This window comes from Ambystoma mexicanum, chromosome 8 (genome assembly GCF_040938575.1).
Source record: "Ambystoma mexicanum isolate Mex_15411 chromosome 8, UKY_AmexF1_1, whole genome shotgun sequence".
Lineage (NCBI taxonomy): Eukaryota > Metazoa > Chordata > Amphibia > Caudata > Ambystomatidae > Ambystoma > Ambystoma mexicanum.
This window is the reverse complement of record NC_090929.1, coordinates 393,419,126-393,439,870: the sequence shown is the minus strand read 5'-3', so window position 1 is coordinate 393,439,870 and position 20,745 is coordinate 393,419,126. Positions and strand designations below refer to the sequence as shown.

The 20,745-nt window shown below is 44.7% G+C and overlaps 1 protein-coding gene across 5 annotated transcripts in view; it reads left to right on the top strand.

Annotated features, from left to right (window-relative positions):
- The window catches only part of RGS3 (regulator of G protein signaling 3), a 1,502,625-nt gene that overhangs the window by 1,097,600 nt on the left and 384,280 nt on the right, over positions 1–20,745 (top strand). For all 5 annotated transcript variants that reach the window (XM_069609876.1, XM_069609875.1, XM_069609874.1 and 2 more), the window contains one exon: positions 11,948–12,031. In XM_069609876.1, the coding sequence (XP_069465977.1) occupies positions 11,948–12,031 (84 nt within the window). The remainder of the gene's footprint in view (positions 1–11,947; positions 12,032–20,745) is intronic.

Sequence of the window (20,745 nt, the reverse complement as noted above, 5' to 3'; positions counted from 1 at the left end):
GACAGCAAACATTTTAGTTGATATCTGCCGCAAATTCATAGGGCAAGCAAAGGGTTAAGTTGATATAAATCTTTCTGAGGCAGAGTTCTTTTGCATGCATTTTAAAGTTGACTAAGGACTTCCAATGAGTTGTGAATGCTCACAATCTGATACGACATGTAGGAGACACTCACCTGGTAGATGCAGACATAGCTTATCTGCCATTGGTTATAAAATACATGTTATTGTCTTAGTCCTGAAAGCCAGTCTAAAGCAATGAAATCATGTGCCAAATATTACATGCAGGGTGTGTTTAGCCAGATCCCTGTCTTCACTCCTAAGTGGCTGCACGTCATATGTGACACCATTACACAGTTCTAAACTTTTAGTTAAAAAACACCTTGCATTCTTAGACTTGTGACACTTGCGCATTGCATTCTGAGATTGTATGCCCATTCTTGAAAAGTGGTGATGTTAATATGTCATGACTGGCACAATGTCACTTGTGATATGGGGCAGATAAGGGACTGTGTTACAGAGAAATGGTATTCAACCTTTGTGGGTGGCACAGGATAGCAGAATAGGGAACAGCAACAGGCTCTGGTGGCATAGCCTCCTCACTTTATTCGGCACTGCTCCCCTGTGGAAATATGTGCATGGGATATCTGCAAGACTTGGTGGCAATCTGTTTTCTTGAAATATAAAATACACACAGAGACCAGGTATACTGGTAATGCAGCAAACACTTGCCTCTGTTTTCTTTTCCTCCTTTTGTTTTTTTCTTCTTCCTGACCATCCATATCCAATGTAAGACAGGGGCACTGCCAGGGCCCTCCACTTCACTTCTTATTGCTGGTGTGATGAATGGAAAAGGGGCTCCCTTAGTGTAGGCTGCTAGGCTGAGGGGCACTAAAAGACCTACAGCAGGCCTACGTGGAGCTCTGGCAGGAACTTATTGTACAACTCTCCTTTCCGCATCTCCTCATGGATTTAAAAGGATTTTCATTATAATTCCACAGTGCCTCACCATTAAGTGCTTTCCCAAGGAGTGTCATGATCCATAGAACGCATCCCTTTTGGACTTCCTGGTCCCTGACACAACGGGGCTTGCACTCCTTAGTACTTCCAACATGGCCGTCTAACGTGGAACGCTTTCCACCAGCCTCCACGTCAGACGTAGCACATTCTATAAAAGAGACCATGCCCCCATGGCCCCGCGCATCTCAACGCTACCGCTTGTAGTGGCTAGACGTGTGCTCTGTAGTTCGTTGTAACTAATCTCATGTTTCCTGGTTCCCAGACCCTCGATTCCCCCTCTACCTTTCCTTCCTCCTTATTCTGCCTTGATTCCCGGATCTCGTGTACCGCCTCCGAGTACACCTCCCTCGTTTCCTGGACTTCCCGGAGATTCCAAGTACCCCTGGACGTTGAACGCTGAACGCACACTAGAACAAGAAGACGCTTGCATGGGGTTTCACAAAACCCGATCCGTACGCAAGAAGAATCCTTCCAAGAATTCCAGTAAACATCGAAGTGGAGCCATGGGGATATTCATAGATCAAGATTGGGTCTTTAGCCACCACATTCCATATGAAACTCGAGGCATCATGTAACCTGTGGAGGCTATCGACAGAAGGCCTCTTTCTTCAGGACCCATAACCCTACAGACCAAAGAGATCCAGCTCTCGATAAACATCATCGAGAGGTGATCAAATTTGACATCATAAAGTCAGCTCATTACTCAATGGTACTGGGGATGCCCTGGTTACAGAAGCATAACCCATACATCAACTGGGCAGCAGGATCCTTGTTTCTTGGTTCAGAGTATTGCATGTCTCACTGTCTATCCCTGGATTCCTCGTCGACATCTTCTGAAAGCACGCCAACAGACCAGCAAGGCCCATTCATGGTTTCAAATATCATCTAGGTTCCTAGGGCCTATCAGGATTACACTGACGTGTTTTCAACTGCCATAGTTCAGGCCCTACCCCTCACAGACCTGAAGACTGCGCTATTGATACCGAACCCTCAGCAGTGATTCCTTTTGGAAGGATGTTCATTTTATCCGAACCAGAAAAGAGGGCCCTCCGAGAATACTTGGATACCAACCTTGAAAATGGCACCATACGACCATCCAAATCTCCAGCTGGAGCTTCGTTGTTTTTTGTTCCCAAGAAAGACACTAAAGAGCTTGGGCCTTGTTTTGAGTATCGTGGGTTAAATCAATGCACCCTCAAGGACCGCTACCCATTGCCCTTAATCTCAGATATCCTGGAAGCGGTGAGAGGAGCTGTAGTTTTCACGAAATTGGATCTCAGGGGTGCCTACCATCTGATCCGTATTAGGGAAGGAGACGAATGGAAAACAGCCTTTAGAAAACCCTTCGGTCACTTTGAATACCTGGTCATGCCCTTCGGACTCGCTAATGCCCCAGCGGTCTTCCAACGTTTCACGGACAGGTTTTCTTTCCGACATGCTGTTCCTCTTCGCCATAGTTTACCTGGACGATATCTTGATATACTCCAAGGACCATCTAAGGCATGAAGAACATGTTAAGGCAGTCTTACAACCGCTACGTGAGCACAAGCACCTAGCTAAACCCGAGAAATGCCTTTTTCATGTCTCTACTGTTAACTATCTAGGATTTGTCCTTAGTCCAGAAGGAATTGGAATGGACCACTCAAAGGTAAAAGCCATACTATCTTGGCCTGTTCCCACTACCGTGAAACAGATTCAATCCTTCCTGGGACTTGCCAACTTTTACCGGAAATTCATACCTTCCTTTTCTGAGATAGTCCAACCGATCATTACATTGTTGAAGAAAGATACTCCCTTTCTCTGGAGATCAGCCCAAGATAAAGCATTCCAACGATTGAAAGCAGAGTTTACACAAGCCCCCTTCCTGGCTCAACCTGATATTAATCAACCTTTCCTAGTGGAGATGGATGCCTCTAATTATGTCATAGGAGCAGTGCTAAAACAGGAATTCGAGGACAATTTAGAACATCCCATTGCTTATCTTTCACGAACCCTGACTCCCAGCGAGACTCATTATTCCTTCTTGGAAAAGGAGCTGTTAGCCATCCGTCAAGCTTTCACAGAATGGCGTCCTCTACTTCTGGGAGCAAACCATCCTGTTCAGGTCCGTACGGACCATCAAAATCTTCAAGTTCTACAATCTCTGGAATGTAGGAATAGTCGTCAAGCCCATTGGGCCTTCTTCTTTGCCCAGTACCAGTTCTACATCCATCATGTCCCCGGATCACAGAACATAATTGCTGACGCCTTATCCCGACATCCTGACTACGAAACTCTTGAAGATCGGTCTTTCCTGAAGATGTTTCCCCACACAATTTTTGTAGCCCAAGCGATCAGCCTCCTGGAAGACATTCGGATGCAAACCCAGTCCTCTGAGATCTGGAAGGACTTTACGGGGAAGAATCGATGGAATCTTAGAACAAGGGACGGGTAACTGTTCAAGGATAATAGCCTGGTCATTTCCACACAAACTACAACAACGGATAATAAACCTCTGTGACGATACCATTCACTCAGGACATCGTGGCATCACCAACACCCTCTGTCTAATACAAAGACAATTTTGGTGGCCAAAAATGAAAATTGACGTTCAACTGTACATTCAAGCCTGTGCAGTCTGCAATCAAAACAAGCATGACGACAAGAGACCGGCGGGTCTCCTACTTCAACCTACGCTACCGACAAGGCCTTGGGAATTCATTGCTACGGATTTTATTGTGGAATTACCACCTTCCAGAGGTTACACGACTATCATGGTCACCATTGATTTATTCACCCATATGGCTCATTTTACACCATTGTACAAGTTATCATCTTCTTCAGAACTCGCTGGCATCTTCATGGAACACATATTTCGACTTCATGGACTCCCTTCCAAGATCATATCAGACAGAGGACCTCAATACATCTCTCAATTCTGGAAACACTTATGCCGTATACTAGGAATCCAATGTGCCCTCTCTTCAGGTTATCATCCACAGACTAATAGAGCTACCAAACGTGTGAATCAGACCCTGGAGCATTATCTTCGTTGCTTCGCCACCAAGGTACAGGGTGATTGGTCACTGTTAATACTTGTGGCTGAATTCGCCTACAACAATTCTGATCACTCGGCGGTCAAGACCAGCCCCTTTTTTTGCAGCCAAGGATTCCACCCTTCGGTTCTACCTTCCATTCTCCCACATCAGTACCAACAGTCGACTCCTGGATTGAAACTCTCATCAAAGTACACAAGGAAGCCAAAGAACACTTAGAAAGGGCCCAAACTCACACCAAGCATTATGCGGACCAGGACCTACTTATGCAGTGGGTGATAAGGTCTGGCTGTCCTCGAAACTACTGCCTCGACATTTACGACCAAACAAATTGGCTCCCCGGTACTATGGCCCCTTTTCCATAAAGGAAATCATAAACCCAGTGGCCTTCCGGCTCAAATTGCCAGACTCCTGGAAGAAGATTCATTCAGTTTTTCACACTTCTTTATTAAAACCTTACATCCAGTCCTCCCGGAAGTCCTTCAGACCCAAACCCGTGGTTGTGGACGACCAACTGGAATATGAAGTATCGAGAATATGCCACTCCAGGTATAAACGGGGTCAACTTCAATACCTGGTTGAGTGGAAAGGATATCCTCCTGGTGAACGCACCTGGGACCCATTCTCAAACCTGAATACCCCCCGATTACTCAGAAGGTATCATCTCATACACCCGGGCAAAGCTGGTGGGACAGGTTTTCGGAGGGGGCATGCTGTCATGATCCATAGAACGCGTCCCTTTTGGACTTCCTGGTCCCTGACACAATGGGGTTTGCACTCCTTAGTACTTCCAACATGGCCGTCTAATGTGGAACGCTTTCCACCAGCCTCCACGTCAGACGTAGCACATTCTATAAAGAGACCACGCCCCCGCACGTCTCAACGCTACCGCTTGTAGTGGCTAGACGTGTGCTCCGTAGTTCGCTGTAACTAATCTCTTGTTTCCTGGTTCCCGGACCCTCGATTCCCCCTCTACCTTTCCTTCCTCCTTATTCTGCCTTGATTCCCGGATCTCGTGTACCGCCTCCGAGTACAACTCCCTCGTTTCCTGGACTTCCCGGAGATTCCAAGTACCCCTGGACGTTGAACGCTGAACGCACGCTAGAACAAGAAGACGCTCGCTCTGGGTTGTACAAAATCCGATCCGTACACAAGAAGACTCCTTCCAAGAATTACAGCAAACATCGAAATCAGGTGAGAAAGGGGGAAATCTGTGACAAGGAGGGGGACAGTTGTAAGCTACACTCTGCTCTGAACCCATCATCCCAGCCAGGCAACTCGTTCAGTAATAATGTCTTATAGAGTTTATTTACAAAATACACAAATTGCATAATAACTCGAAATCCACATGACCGCATGTAAATCCTTAATAACATGTTAAGCCAAAAGAATATCATTGTGGCTTTAATTTTCACATTCTGAATGGTAAACTTTAAGTTCCAGAATGCAAGATAATGCCAACCTGAAAAATCTAGTTAACCCAACGGTACGTTCAGTGATTCAATAAAAGAAGTTGTGTAATAAACAAAGACAGATATGCAGATTCTTTGTCACAAACCTCCAGAACATTATTCATGATGTTGAAAACATTTATTCATGATGTTGAAAACATTTGATTAGTGACTTAAAGCAACTTTATTGTTTTGCATAGCAAGATAGTAGACATCATGGAAATAAACAAAGTGTGTGCGTGTGCCTGTGTGTGTGTGTGTGACCGTGTGTGTGTGTGTGTGTGTGTGTGTGTGACCGTGTGTGTGTGTGTGTGACCGTGTGTGTGTGACCTTCACGGCCCACCAGCTGTGACTTGGGAAATGGGCACTGCTTGAATGTCCGGCCTGAGTCCATTCTATATTTGGCTCAGGAGAAAGACCAAGTGTCAAGGACGCATTCCTTGAGCCTTTGTAAAAATTAAAAGAACTAGTGTTATTGCGCACCAATGCTTTATACTATACTTCCATCTCTGGCCCAATGGACTGAATGAAAAATAACTATAAAATGCACACTTAGGCTTAGCTGGTAGACCACTGCAAAGGTTAAAAAGGACTGCTTCTAAGGGTGACATGCTGGAAGTGGAGGACTTTGGCTATCTTCCATCCACACTCGCAATGTTCTGATCTCCTCAGACCTTCCCCTCTCTGTTCCTCTCTCCTGGAGCGATAACTTTCTCCTATCCTCCCACCTCACCCTCCCTACCCGTCAGGCCAAGCCACCTCCATCACTGCCACCCACCTTCTCGGTTATCCGACCCATGAAGCGTGTGTCATTTGAGGCTTTCGCCGCCACCTTCTCACCCCCTAATCCCCCTTTGGCTGACCCTCACCCTGACTCAGCCCTCTCCACGCTCCACTCTTCTATATCTGATACCCTTGATATCCTTGCCCCTGTCATGAGAATCCGCCTGAAGCCCAAAGCCAAGTGTAACTCCTGGTATGACTCTGACCTCGTCACCCTAAAACGCAAGTGCAGGGCGGCCGAGAGGAAATGGTGTGCTTCATGTTCATGCTCTGACAAACTGGCCTGCCGTCTGCTGCAAAGGCAATACCGGCTCTCCATCCTCACCAAGAAGAGAGCTCATATCCAAGCCCGCATCTCTGCGGCATCTAACAACTCAGCTGAACTCCTTAAAATCTGCAAGGAACTGGCCATCCTGTCACTGTCTCTACCTCTCCTGTACCTTCCCAGGCCCTCTGCACAGCACTGACTTTTCACTTCATTTCAAAAACTCAGTACATCCTGTCTCCACTCTCCTCCTATCGCCTCCCTCCCACTATTCCCTGCTCTTCCTCTGGCCCTTCTGCAGCCACACCCCCGCCCTCCTTCTCTGTCTTTCCCCTTTTCTCTGCAGACAAGGTTTCTAGTCAAGTCCGATCTATGAAAGTCTCGTAGAAACAGGTTCACCCCTGTTCCTCCAAAACTATCAAGGACCACATCGACTCCCTAGCACCTGCCCTGGCTGACTTCTGCAACCACTCCTTCACCACTCGAGTCTTCCCATCCCCCCTGAAGCACTCTCTTGTGCACCCTCTTCTTAAGAAACCCTCTGCCGACCCCTCCTGCCCGGCTAACTATCGCCCAATCTCCATCACTCCCTTTGTGGGCAAGCTCCTGGAGAAACTGGCCATCTCCCAGCTTAATCTCCACACTTAATCTGTTGGTTGTCTTCATGACCATCAGTCTGGCTTCAGATGTGCCAGAAGCACGGAAACTGCTCTCCTGAACATCAGTGAAGACCTGCTCTCCAACCTTGACTCCAATACCCCTTGCATCCTCATCTTGCTTGATCTCTCTTCTGCCTTTGACACTGCCAATCATGCCATCCTGCTCAACCGTCTCCATGATAACCTGGGGATCACTGGTCAGGCCCTGGCGTGGCTGACTTCTTTCCTCTCCGACTGACCCTCCCAGGTCCAACTTGGGTCCTTCCTCTCTGATATCTTTCTCTCTACGTGTGGTGTCCCCCAGGGATCTAACCTCTCTCCCTGGTTGTTTAACCAATACCTGGCACTCCTTGCCCACGGCATTGCCGCTCTCTACCCCAATTTTCAGTGCTATGCTGGTGATATCCAGCTCATTTTCAGGCTACCCTCGGCCTCCTCCTCTCCTTCCCTCATCTCTGACTGACTGTCTGCTATCCAGGAGTGGTGTGCCGCCAATGACCTCTGCCTTAATGCCAGTAAGACTGAGATTCTACTCATCGGCGCACCCACTCCCTCCTTCCCTGCAGCTCTCTGGCCGGCCTCTTTTGGCCCTCTTCCTGCTCCCACCTGCAAGGCAAAAAACCTAGGGGTCATCTTCGACTCCACACTCTCCTTCTCTCCTCACATCTCTGACGTCTCTAAGAAGTCACACTACCAGCTGCACCTCCACAGAGGTATTCTTCCTTTCCTCTCCTTCCCCCAGAAGCTCACTGTCTCCCGAGCCCTGGTTCTCTTTAGGCTAGACTACTGTAACAGCCTCTAAATCTGCCTGCCTCTACTCTCTGCCCTCTGCAACCTATCCAGAACAAGACTGCGAGACTTGTCTTTGGCCTCAAGCCCAGGGATCGTATCTCTCCAGGACTGAAATCTCTGCACTAGTTCCCAGTGGCTGCGAGGATTAAGTTCAAAACCCTCTGCATTGTCCACAAGGCCTGCTGGGGTGTGGGGCCGCAATACCTTCAACTCTCTCTTCCTAAATATCTTCCTTCTCGAGCTCTTCGCTCATCTGCCTCCAATTCCCTCAGGGTCAGTCGCTTCTCCAAGCAACAAGTTGGCGGTAGATCTCTCTTCGGCAGGGGCCTCCCTCTGGAACAGCCTTCCTGCCTCCCTGAAACTTGAGGAGAATCACCTCTGGTTCTGGAAGCACCTCAAAACCTTCCTCTTTGCTTTTGATTTCTCTCCCACTCTCCCCTCCCCTGCTGAATTCCTGGCTGAAACTGCACTGGTTACTTGGCCACCCTTTCTGTTCCCGGGCCCAGGCCCCGCCACTTGCACACCTGCACTTGGGGACTGTTTTCTGTATCCCTACAGTCCCCATACCAGCACTTGTGTTCTGCACTACCCTGCACTTGTCACCAGCTGGCCGTTTTATGTATCTTATTTATTCTACTATCCCATGTACTGCACTTCCCCACGCACTTTTCCCTTTCCCCCTTCCCATGCACTGGCGCGATCTGAATGACACCTGGCCTAGTAAGATCGTTGTCTGTCTTCCCGTTGGTCCACCTCCCTTGCTTTGACGCTCCTTGAACCACTTGTGTATGGCGCGTTATAAATGCCATATCATATCATGGAGTGTTATACGTACCTACATGCTTTGGCTGGCTTCCCGACATCGTAGATGTGGTACAGACTCACTCTTATGTTCTGCTAGAGGTTATTAGCTTATTCTTACTGTCCTTCAGTGATACATTTACACAGAGGTTCTTTGCTTGCCCGACCTACCTGAGGTGGTTGACTAGCTCGAGAGAGCAGGTCCTTCAAGGTGCTGGGGTGGAACAGCCTTGTCTTAAGGGCCCTCCGAAGGCCAAGTGGTCCTCTATGCATCAGATGTGGCATTGATGCATTGTATTCCAGATAGTGGGGGCTTGGATGGAGAAGAACATTCTGGTTTAATAGAGATGATTTGAAAGGTTCCTCATACCATGTGTGCTCTTTCCCCTACTAGCCCATGCCAGAAGATGCTGCTTGCATGGAGCAGAAGCACTGTGATGGGCTGGTGGTGGGCCGATCTAGCACTGAGCTGGGCCACCAGTGTCGCGGCCCAGCGTGGGCCGATAATATTGAGCCAAGATTTTCTGGGCCCTGGCACTTATTTGTTTACAAATTAAGTGCTGCATTAAGGACAAGAGTCATGGGAATTGGAGCCTAAGATCTAGGGACTGTTGGACAAAGTGTATGCAGACAATTTGATTTATGTGGAGAGATCAGGGAATTTGATTTACGTGGCGAGATCAGGGAATTGCCAGGCACCTCTCTCTTTCCACCTGTTGGACAGAGTTACAGGAACTCATAAATCAGACCCGCCGGTCTTATTTCAAGCAAACACCCGAAAGAGACTAATTGAGAAAGAGAGATATTTGTGTTTGCAAGAACATTGTTAAAAGAAAAAAACCCTGAGAAAAAGCCACAAGACAAAGAGGCAAAGGGGAGGACACATAACAAGAGACATTTGTCTGGCCCTGTTTAGTTATCGTTTTTTAATGATGTGGATAGATAAAGATAGGTTTGGACAGAGGACATTTCCGTTATTGACTTCCTGACAACAGACGATCACCTTTAGTTTAGTTGGTGATGCAGTGAACTACCCCATAGCGATTGGAAGAGCTAAGTCTGTTTTTCTTTCATTTAAATAAAATAAGTGAACATGTCCACTTGTATCTAAATCCTGCTTCTAACCGACCACAGCAGGGAGGCTAATCTTTGCACCAAGCCTCAGCGAGAAGTAAAACATACGTAATGATCTGAGATAAAATCATGTGTTTCCTATTTTTTTGGCAATACATCGTACATTAAGTTATTACAGTGTGCACAATGTGGAGATGAGTGCCTGCTTTGGTAGATCTGCCGATTCCGTTTCATTTGAAGTAATGACGAAGAGGTTGATTTTGCTGTGTACGCAGGAGCATTTGATCTACAGAGAGAAACCTCACCAACATCATCGATACCACTGGGATAGGATTAAAAGAGCCTACTGTAGAAGAGGCTGAATGTACTGCAAGATCTAGTGTTTGACCTAGAGACACCCTTCCCACTAAGGACGACTGGGCTGCGAAATTGATCAAGTGACATATCTTACCAAAGAGCAGGAAGGGTACAAATGGTGTGAGGCGTGGTTGAGTAGATGTAGTTATAAGAGAACTACTTCTCCCCACAGGAGAGCAATTCTTTAAAGGCTGTGTACTTCCCTGCGAGACGGGATAATGTACTTGCCCACCGGTGGTGGACTGCAGAACCTTTAAATCAGTTTGAGAAACATCCTGTACGTTGTCTGAGATGCTCTAGGTGTGGCAAGGGGTCAGCAAAGATCAGCAAAGAGTGAGGTGAGATGTTATCAACAATGATTGTGTCGAAAGAAAGATTCAAGAAGGAAGAGTAAAAGGAAATTGGATGAAGAAGGGAGAAGTGTTGAATCCTCCAGTCTCATTTTCGAAATTGGAATATTCCGTGCTTTCTGGTTTTTAGACGGGATGGGGGTGCTGCAAGGAGAAATGGCAAGCAAGAATCAAGACGTAATAGCAAGGTTGGTGATTGTAAGATTGGCACTGCATTTATATTTGTCATCCCCACACACTGCAAGAGTCGCTGCTACCCCTTTCATCGAAGTAGACTCTTCAGTGTTGGGAAGGAGGAGAACATTATGGGGCCTTGGAGAAGAGGCAGCTTAGGTAATGTGTGGCAAGGCAGCCATTGTAGTTTTATATTTTGGATTGAGGGGGACGATCTGCTCTTTTAGTTTATAAAGGGGTCGCATATGAGGTGTTAAGAGGTGTTATAGAGTGGGTAGTCACTAAGCTATGTCGAGGCTGTCCTCCAGACTTTGGGCAATAATGTCAGATTGCAGTTCTATGGATACAGCCACAGACGGCCGACTGATGGGAAATATGACTTGAGGGCATTCCTTGAAAACGTCCCCAATTCCACCCTGCCCATTCTCAATCAGTGGGGAAAGTCGGTGGGCCTCCCTGGCATCCAAAGAGACCGCGCCCTCCAGTGTGTCTATTGATAGGTGTGTGGGGCTCTCCAGCACCATTGGGCCCGTCTGGGTCTCTTCTATGCCACTGCTTCAACTTACAATTCATTAATAATATATGTTTCCCTTACTCAAGTCACCTCAGCTTTTTCCACTAGAAAAAACTCAAAATTGAAATTTGTTGCTGTTTTTCCATAAGATCAAGTAAACCATTATAACTTCCAAAAAACGGGTTTCTTTTCTGAGTTCTTTGAGTTCTTTGAAAAGTTAAACGTTGCTTTTTGTGTTCCCAAAAAGGAAAATCAATGTTTTAAGAAAATAATTTAGTTTACATTGTTAAACATTTACCAAATGGCGTTTGTGGTTTAAGACAGCAAGTAGTAGCGTGTCAGAGTGTGGCCAAGCATCCTGTTTGCAGAGCTGCCAAAACGGAACCTACGTTTTCTACAAGATTCCGCTTTTTAATCAGTAGCCTGGCTGTTTGCACACCATAGATATTCTTTTTATAGCTGAGCCTTATGACGTAGGTGTTAAGTGCATATTTTTTTTAAACTTTTGTACTGTTTATCACTTAACTGGGCTACAGACTTTTCCCTTTGATATGGTATGCAGCTAGCAACTCTCCCAGTCGCCCCCGTTAATGTATGCCATTCTTGGATAAATGATACTTTAAGATCACTTCATAACTCTGCTGCCTCAAGTTCCACTTTTTTTTTGTTTTACAGCCTTTGGATCTCTGCAATCCAGCTCGAAACCTAATTCTTTCTGAGGAATTGCTTCTTCATGAGGGAAGACATAAAACTAACAAGGTAAGCTTCAAACAGCTCTCCCTTTGCTGTATGCGACTGTGCGATGTTCTAGTTTGGTGCAAAACAGAAATCAGATTGAATTTGATAAATACGGATTCACCTGGTCTTTATAGCTGAAACTATTTGAAAGCGGGTTATTCCAGTGGATCAGGGAGTACTGCTTGAAATGTGTATGATGGCAGCATGTCCATGAAGTTCTGGGGGAGAAAACACTGGCATCGTTAGGGTGCAGGCTGGCAAGGAAAGTAAGAAAGGGGGAGCTTTGCGAAGTACACAATCATTCCCAACTCCCCTCACCTTCCTGGCATCCTGCTGAGCAGGCAAGCAGGAAAGGATTCTGACCATAGTTTACTGTGGCTAAAGGCCACACCTAAGAGTATTACAAGGAAGGATTGCTTAGGTCTAGCTCAGTGAGTCGAGGGCCCGCTGCACAGAACTGAGAGTGCAGACAGGTGTTCGATTCACTGTTTGATCCTTCAGAAGTAGATACAATTAACATCTATTGCCGTCTGTAAATGAAGCTCGTAGCACGCGAGAGTGATATATATATATATATATATATATATATATATATATATATATATATATATATATATATATACACACTCATGGGAAAAGCAGGTTTTAAGATTGAGTAAAGGTTACAAAATGAAAATGTAGAATGTCATGACATACCAACCTTAAGGTACCAATAGAAGTGGTTTGTAGCATTACCACAAACAAAAGCAACTTTCAGAACATACCATTCAACTTGAGGTCACCCTTCAGGTTGAAGTATAGGTATATTCTATAGGACTTACCGTATATGATTGAGGGCTTGTTCCTTGGCACACTTTTATTTCATGTCACTGAATACTTTCAAAAGCCATTCTTTGTGGTAGTACCTAAACCTCAGTATATAACACTTTATACGTTCATACTACATGTTTAACTGTCATTGAGAATCTTGTTTTATTCCATGAATTCCTTTCTTTTTAACTTAGGCTGGTAAATAGATGAGAAAAATAATGCTATATTTTCTACCATACAGGTGCAAGGAGCTCCACACTTTGGCTCGATGTCTTCTGATTTCTTTGTTTTTAACCATAGAGATTAAATGCCTTTTAAAGAAATAATGATTAAGTCGGAAATTTCCCATTTGATATCTTGTGTTTCTAGAAACATTGTGTGTATTTATTGCATGCAACTTCCATACGAAGCTTTTTTTATCTTCTCGATTGAACTGATTGCATGCATCATGCTACCCGAGAGCCTTCACTAAACCGCACATCAGTCTTTTGTGTTGCTTCCTTTGGAGAAGCATATTTAGTCCGTTGTCTTTCAGAAAGAACTATGAGCGGAAAACTAAATCAGACATCAGCATTTGAAATTTGGTTAAACATTATCTCTGTTTTAGCTACTCTAGTGAAAATCAGGTCACTGCATTAAGTGTAACAGGTCACAAATGTGCATAACTTACTTGAAATGGAGTTAAAATAAAAAGAGGAAGCTACCAGCAGAAGGGGAATCTTTACCTGTTAGGGCTGGCTGTATGCCTAGATCTCACATTAGGAAGACTTACTCATCTCCCACAGAAATGCCCCGTACTAAAAATCTCAATCTCTCTTTTTGTAATCTGTAAAAGGAGGATTGCCCCTTCTGACATATCATCTAGATACGCATGCAAGCACCCACACACACACGTACAAACTTATTCAGAAGCGAATAGGCAACTACTATCTGGTTGTTTCAGCAGCCATTCCCACATATTGTCTACTTTTGCTTATGCAAATAATACATATTTTTATTTTTTCAGTAGTTTTTAACACGTTCTCCAGGAAACATTACACTGAATGTCCAATCGGTCTGAAAAGCCCCTTAAGATAGTGATGGGGGATCCAGAGATTTAATGGTTAGAGGTGAGCCCGGCTTAGCTCTAAGGGCAAACACAAGCCGAGCTGGCAAAAGAATGACTGTGTCAATATCTGGTGTCCTGCCCCACCAGCACCAACAACACAAATTCGGTACCTGCTGCCCAGCTTTGCTAAAAGGTGGACACAACATCCTGTTCTAGGATTTGCAAGCCCCCATCATTTGCGTATGTATGAACATCACATCACAGATAGTGACATCTTGTGGAGTAACATTAGTCTTTGATATTCAAATGCATTATGGGATGGTAAGATGTTACCATGCGTGTGCCAAGAGACAACCGTTGTGCAATACATGAATGGCCACTATAATTATCTATAAAGCAATAGTACAGGCTATTAAACCATGTCTGGGGCTTCTTTGAATAGCGGATACCGTGAAATCATAGAACTCTCCTATTTTGGCAGATGGGGGCCCATTTAAAGAAAAAAGATTTAATATGGGATATGAGCCCTTTATGCATATTAGAACACATATGTCTCAAGATGCTACAATTTGTTTTGTAAGGGCTAAAATGGTACTTTGCTTTACATGGGTAACTTGAAAAGAAGACAAATCACAGAATTAACTAATCTGATAAGTGCCTACATACTTATGGAAACATGTTAAAGCAAAACTATTATTTTGCCATTGTTTACTTTGTAATCTGCAATGTGTAGTTAATCCTGATGTGGTAGATTGAAACAGGATATGGGACAGCAGATAGGTTTCTGGATTTTCTACTGCATTTGTAAGTATAAGAATGGGACAAGTGCTTACGGTACTAGTTGTTTATCTCAAATAAAAAAGGATAATCCTGAACTGGAACAATATACACAAAAAGTGAAGGCGGGAAACAAACGATGCTGCATTCTGGTTTCCTATCAAATGGGGAACAGCTTTCCCCTGTGGATTTCTGATTTGAAGACATTCTCTGGGATATAGTGCCCAGCATGCTTCTTGACACACAAAACAGTCACAGAAATATAGTTCCCAACTCTGAATTTGTAATTCTTCAAGGATATATATTGCCTGGTTTACCAATGTCCGAGGAATATATTGTGGCATGTTATATATGTAGGTTATTGTGATATTTTGCCACGCACCGCTGCTATTTCTTGGTCTCCAGGAGCTCTGGTGGATTTGAAAACGAAGAAGGCTGGGAGGTCTTAGTTAGTGGGATAGAGAGGGAAAGTGCCCGAGAGCTTTGATGTGCTGTTGGTAGCTTCAGTTCAGACAAAACGGTCATTGTGTGGCGAGTCTGTTTTTAGTTGGTAAAGGTTAGGTGGTGTTAATTGTGTGAGTGTGTGGGGGATGCTTGTGTGTAATTGGTTTAGTGTTCTATTGTGTGTTGTGTTTAGTTGGCTGTTGCTGAGTATATGCATTTTGTGGGGGTTTTAGGTTTCTCTTGCAGTAGAATCATCTGTGTGTTTTGTGTTTGACAATGAAAATGAAGGATATTGGAAAGGTTTTAGTAGGGTTAGTGATATTAATAGTCTGTGCACTTCTATGCGACTGTTGTGTTGCCCTAGGAGGGTTCATATTCTTCAATGTTGGTTTGCGTTAAAATGCTTTATTTCATTGGGCTATCCAGTCTTCTGTTCATAAGGTCTCGGTTGTTTGGGGTTTTTCTCTTGTGTTGTGATAGCTGTTTCCCGTCAACAGTGCTTCCTGTTTAGCTTGGTGAGTTAAAGAGCCATGTTTTTAGCAATTTTCTGAATTTTAGGTGGTCCTCTTTTTTGTATTTCCTTCGGGACTGAGTTCAAATGTTTTGCCGAGATGTAGGAGAATGCTGGTCCACCAAATTTCTGCTTTGAACATTGTTTTGGTTCGATGCGAATGTTGTTGCTGGACCTTAGCGTTTGGTTTGGTTTGTGGATGGAGATTGTTCCCTGTATGAACTCTGCTCCTTTGTTGTGGATTCCTCTGTTGGTTATGCAGAGTGTTTTGGAAACCTACATTGGAAATTTCAATTTTTGACTGGTAGCCAATGTAGGTTTATCAGTGCTGGTGTTCTGCGTTCTCTCTTCGTGAGTTTGAGGAGTAGTCTTGTTGCTGCATTCTGTTTTCATTGTAGTTTTTTGGTAAGGTAGTCTGGCATTCCAAGGTAGATCATGTTGCCTTAGTCTGTTCTTGACATGAGGTGATGACACTATGTGGAAGGTGAAGAAAGATAGTATCTGCTTGATTTTGTGTAGGACTGCAATGATTTGCGGTTCAAGTGTTTAAGTTGTTGTCTTTCCAAGGTTTTTAACCACTTTGGAATGCCATGGAATGTGATGTTGGTTCAACGGGTCATTGGGCTTGATCATGATTTCTGCTTTGTCCGGGTTGAGTGTGAGGCTGTTGGTAATTACCCAATGGTTTATTTCTGTGAGGCAGTTGATAGGGGTTGGGTCTTGTTCTCCACTATTGTTGATTTAGTATATGATTTGTGGGTCATTTGCTTAGTTGTAGCAAATGAGACAATGTATTTTGATGAGGCGCTCAGCTACTTTTCTTGGCTCTCACTCAGTCTGAATTATAGTGCCCAGCTTCCTTCTTAAGGGATATACTGCCAATCTTACTTCTGTAAAGACGTGTGTCTGCTGGCATGTAGGCCCCCACTGTGTAGTTTGTCACTGGTTGTGATGTGTGTGACTGGTATTCGCACACCCACCCCCTTGTTCCACCAGTGGTTTACTTCTCCCTTTCATGCCATGGTATACCTGCCACTTAACCTATGCACAGCTGGGGTATGGCACTTAGTAATCGTTACCTTACCTTACCTCCTCAGCCAATGCACCCAATGGGTATCTGGCTTGATCTAAGGAGGGGGACTCAGGGAGTCCCACCCTTCACTGCCTCCAGGTGACTCACGGCTCATGACCACAAGGCCTGGCAGGCTGGCTTGCTTGGGTAGCATAGTGCCCTAGGACGTGGTCGGGACCCTCACTACTTCACGCTGTTGTATTGTATGAGCAGTTGTGCATTTCTTTCTTTAGTGAAATGAAAAAAGTCTGAAGTGTTTGTATGTGTGCTGTTTTAAGACCCCGTTTGAGACAAAGAAACAAATGATTGCTGTGTAGCCTTCTAGTTATGTGTATTACGTTCCAAAAAGTGAGCAACTATTGCTAAAAAGTGTACTGAGGGTGTCTGGTATGCGCAAGCGTTTGCATAAAACACAGAGCTCTAAGAGTGAACAAAAGCTTTTGATGGGTGTGAAAACATACTTTCCGAACGTGTATATAAGCTTTGTTATGTGTTCTGTATGTGCTTGTTTACTTATTTTTTTACTCTCTATCTATTTTACAAACACAATGGGGCTCATTATGAGTTTGCTGGTATTCCGGCGGTAAATACGCTGGAATACCGGAAAACGGAATTACTGATACTGCCACTTTGTCAGGCGGTATTACCGTTGTAATACCACCTGATCAAATCTCCATTTAAGAGTCCACCACCTTACTGGGTGTTAATACTGACGATTTTGTTTAGAGGAGTTACCCCTAGCGTACGTCCAAAAATCGCTGGTATTACCATCTGGTAGAGAGACTCTTAATGAAACAACCCCCACCATACTTGATGATTTGTCCTTGTCCGAAATACAGAGATCTCTTTCTGCGACTGAGACATAACCTCCTCCCAACGAGGGAAGTTCTAGCGCAACTGAAAGGACAGCCAGGGACATGGCGCTTAAGTGAGGATATTGCCCACTTAGAAACCTTGAGACATCTCTTGACTGAATGTAGGGCTTTGTCCAACCTAAAGCAAATATCGAGATATGCTGGTATGTAACTCACTATCACTTAACCCAGAGGAACGATGGAATCTCCTCCTATTGGGTGAACAAAAGAATGTAATCTTCACAGTATTGTTATTCTGGAAGGAAATAACTAGCCTGTCAAATTCCGCCCCTTTCCCTCGGACAAGTTTTGTCAGTGGGGAAAGTTGATATAGAGCCTATCGATACTTTTTCTGGACTGGGTTGGAACTAAGGAACGTTCCTGGTTTACAGAGGAAAAACAGTTTTAACCTTGTCTTAACTTTTTTTTCCCTTCTTTTTTTTCTTATCTCTATTTTATTTTCTCCTTTCCTTGGCCTGTTTTTGCTCTTGTTTTTCACGTGGATTTGTAATAAAAAGTGAAAGGTTTGTAATAAACCAATCCACTAAAAAAGAAATAATAATAAAAAAAATATATGGTCGGCGGTAATACCGGCAAACTTGTAGTTTGGCGTTGCGGGGGAAAATGGAGGTAGACGGTATTACCTCAACTTTTTTAACGCACAAACTTGTAATGAGCCCCAATGTCTGGAGGGTGTTTGTGTCTCTTTACCCATTACCCTTCTTTGTCTACCATGTATCCGAAATGTCAATATGTCTGTTCTTAATGTGCAGCATTCCAATTTTATTCTTTACGTCTGAACTATAGATGCATTTTTACACATCTTTAAACCAATTTCTCTGCATTTGTCAAACTAATTTACACCATTTTTTTTAAATGCGAGTCCGTTCAGAGTAAGATCTATAGCACAGAAAACAAGTATTGGTAAAGCCAACAGCTTTCGCTTTTGTATTACCAAATGTATACGCTTTCTCCCCTGCCCATTCAGAGGATTAAGCCCCACCCAAACAGCTGAATGAGGAGAGGTGCTTTGCCAAAGATTGTCATCAAATGCACAGTAACCTGCCCCATTACCAAGGATTGCCGTCCTATTTCCAGACACTCATGCCACTGCCATTAAATGATCAAGTACTTTTCCCATTGCCAAGGATTTCCATCAAATGCTTGGGAACGTGAACCATTACCAAAGACGGCATCAGCTGCCTTGCTGCTTGCACCACTGGCAATGGTAGCTCTCAAATGAGCAGGTATTCGACCATTGCCATGGATTTCATTCAAGTGTGCAGCAACTTGCCCCATTGCAAGGATTGCCATAAAATGACTGGGAGCATGCCCCAGTCGCATGGTTCTTCACCTGTTGTGCCCACCTCCTGTTCCTGTTGAGCCAGTTGGTCAGGGAGAGCTGTGGAAAAGACTCCACAGCGTAGCCTAGAAAAAAGGTGATTGCAAGCCTTTGTCCATCAGATTATGAGTCTAGTGTTTGTGCTGCTGAAAGACTTGGTGCTGCGTATGGGCATAGAAAATGTCAATGTGTGCACCTTTCAATGCATGCCACTGTCCATATCTACATTTAGCTATTTATTTATTTTTCCATTTATAAAGCGCACTAAGCCCTGAGGCATCAAGGTGCTGTTACATAACCGGTTACTTACAAAGCACAGCATAGACAGAAAGTCAGTACATCACGCAGTTTCAGGATCAACATTTAAGCAAGTAGTGTTTTAAATGATTTCCGAAGGGTCCAGCAAGAATGCGTAAGTAGGTTACATTGTTTGGTTGCGATAGCTGGGAATCTCGACCTTCCAGCTTTGGCCCGTTTAAATTTGGGCTGGATGAGAGACTGTGTTCATAGGCCAATTTAGTGGCCCTGGAAGAATTTACTTTCTTTATTTTCTGTGAAAGGTGTGGGCGGGGCACGTTGGCGAGACATCTGTGCTTGATTGACAGTGTTTTAAATAGAATCCGCTTGCAAATGGGGAGCCAGTGGACCTTTCTTCTGGCTGAGGTAATATGCTCTAGTTTGGGGATGTTGAGAGCTGCTCAAATTGTGCTATTCTGAATAACCTGTATCTTCTGGATGTTGTGCTCAGAGGTACCTGCAAAGAGAGCATTACAATAGTCAAGACTCGATCCGATGATAGCTCGGGTAATTGGAAGGCAGCTGTACGGGGATAGGAAAGGTCTGGATGTATTGATCAGTTTTGTAGTGTAGGCGGCAGAGGAGGCGATGACATTCACTTGCTGAGTGAGCAAGAGCGTAGCATCCAGATAAACTTGCAGTGTCTTCACTGAAGGTGAGACCGGGATCTGGATGCCATCAATGTTGAGAGGTATATTGGGCATTGAGCTTCTTGATCACCACTGGGAGACCTAGCGCTTTGAAGCACTCCACCTGTGTATAAGCGCTGTATAATTAAACAATTACAATTACCAGTAGGATCTCTGTCTTTTCGCCATTCAGGCAGAGGCGGTTGTAGCCATCCAGGCCTGGATGGTCAGGTAGACAGCATTTAGAGAGGAGTCCTCATCAAGGTAGTTGCCAGAGAGGAGGAGTAAAATCTGTGTTTCATCGGCATAGTTTGTGTAGGATATGCCGATAGAGTCGAGAAGGACAAATAGAGGTTTCATGAAGATATTATAAAGGGTTGGAAATATACAAGATCCTTGTGGTACGCTGCAGGTGGTGGGTGCCGGGGGGCACTAGCGCTCTCAGCAAATAGTCTAATGGATTTTTTGCCTGGAAAGGAGGCAATCAGCATCGTGGCCTTGGGTGAAAAATTAGCTGCAGAAGTTAGATGGTGGCAAAGGATCTTGTGGTGCATCAAATAAAATGCAGCTGATGGAGCAAGGAGTTATCAATAGGGCAGGCTTGCCCTCGCCTCTGATCTTATCGAGCTAGTTCTTCATGTCAAGCAGATGTGATTCTGTGCCATGGCCTGGGCGGAATCCTGACTGGTGCATGCCAAGGATGTGGTTGGCTTCCAGAAAATGCTGAATTTGCAGATAAACTGCTGTGACCAAGATTTCCAGCAGGAACGGGACTGTTGTGATTGGGCAGTAGTTGGTTGGGGTTGTAGGGTCTAGTGAGGGTTTTTTGAGTGTAAGTAGCCAGGCTTCATTGAAGCTAGTGGGGACTACGCCCGTGGAGAAGGTGGCATGGATAAATGATGCGATGAGGGGTGCCAGCACCTTGGGGATTGTCTTAATGAAGGCCGCTGG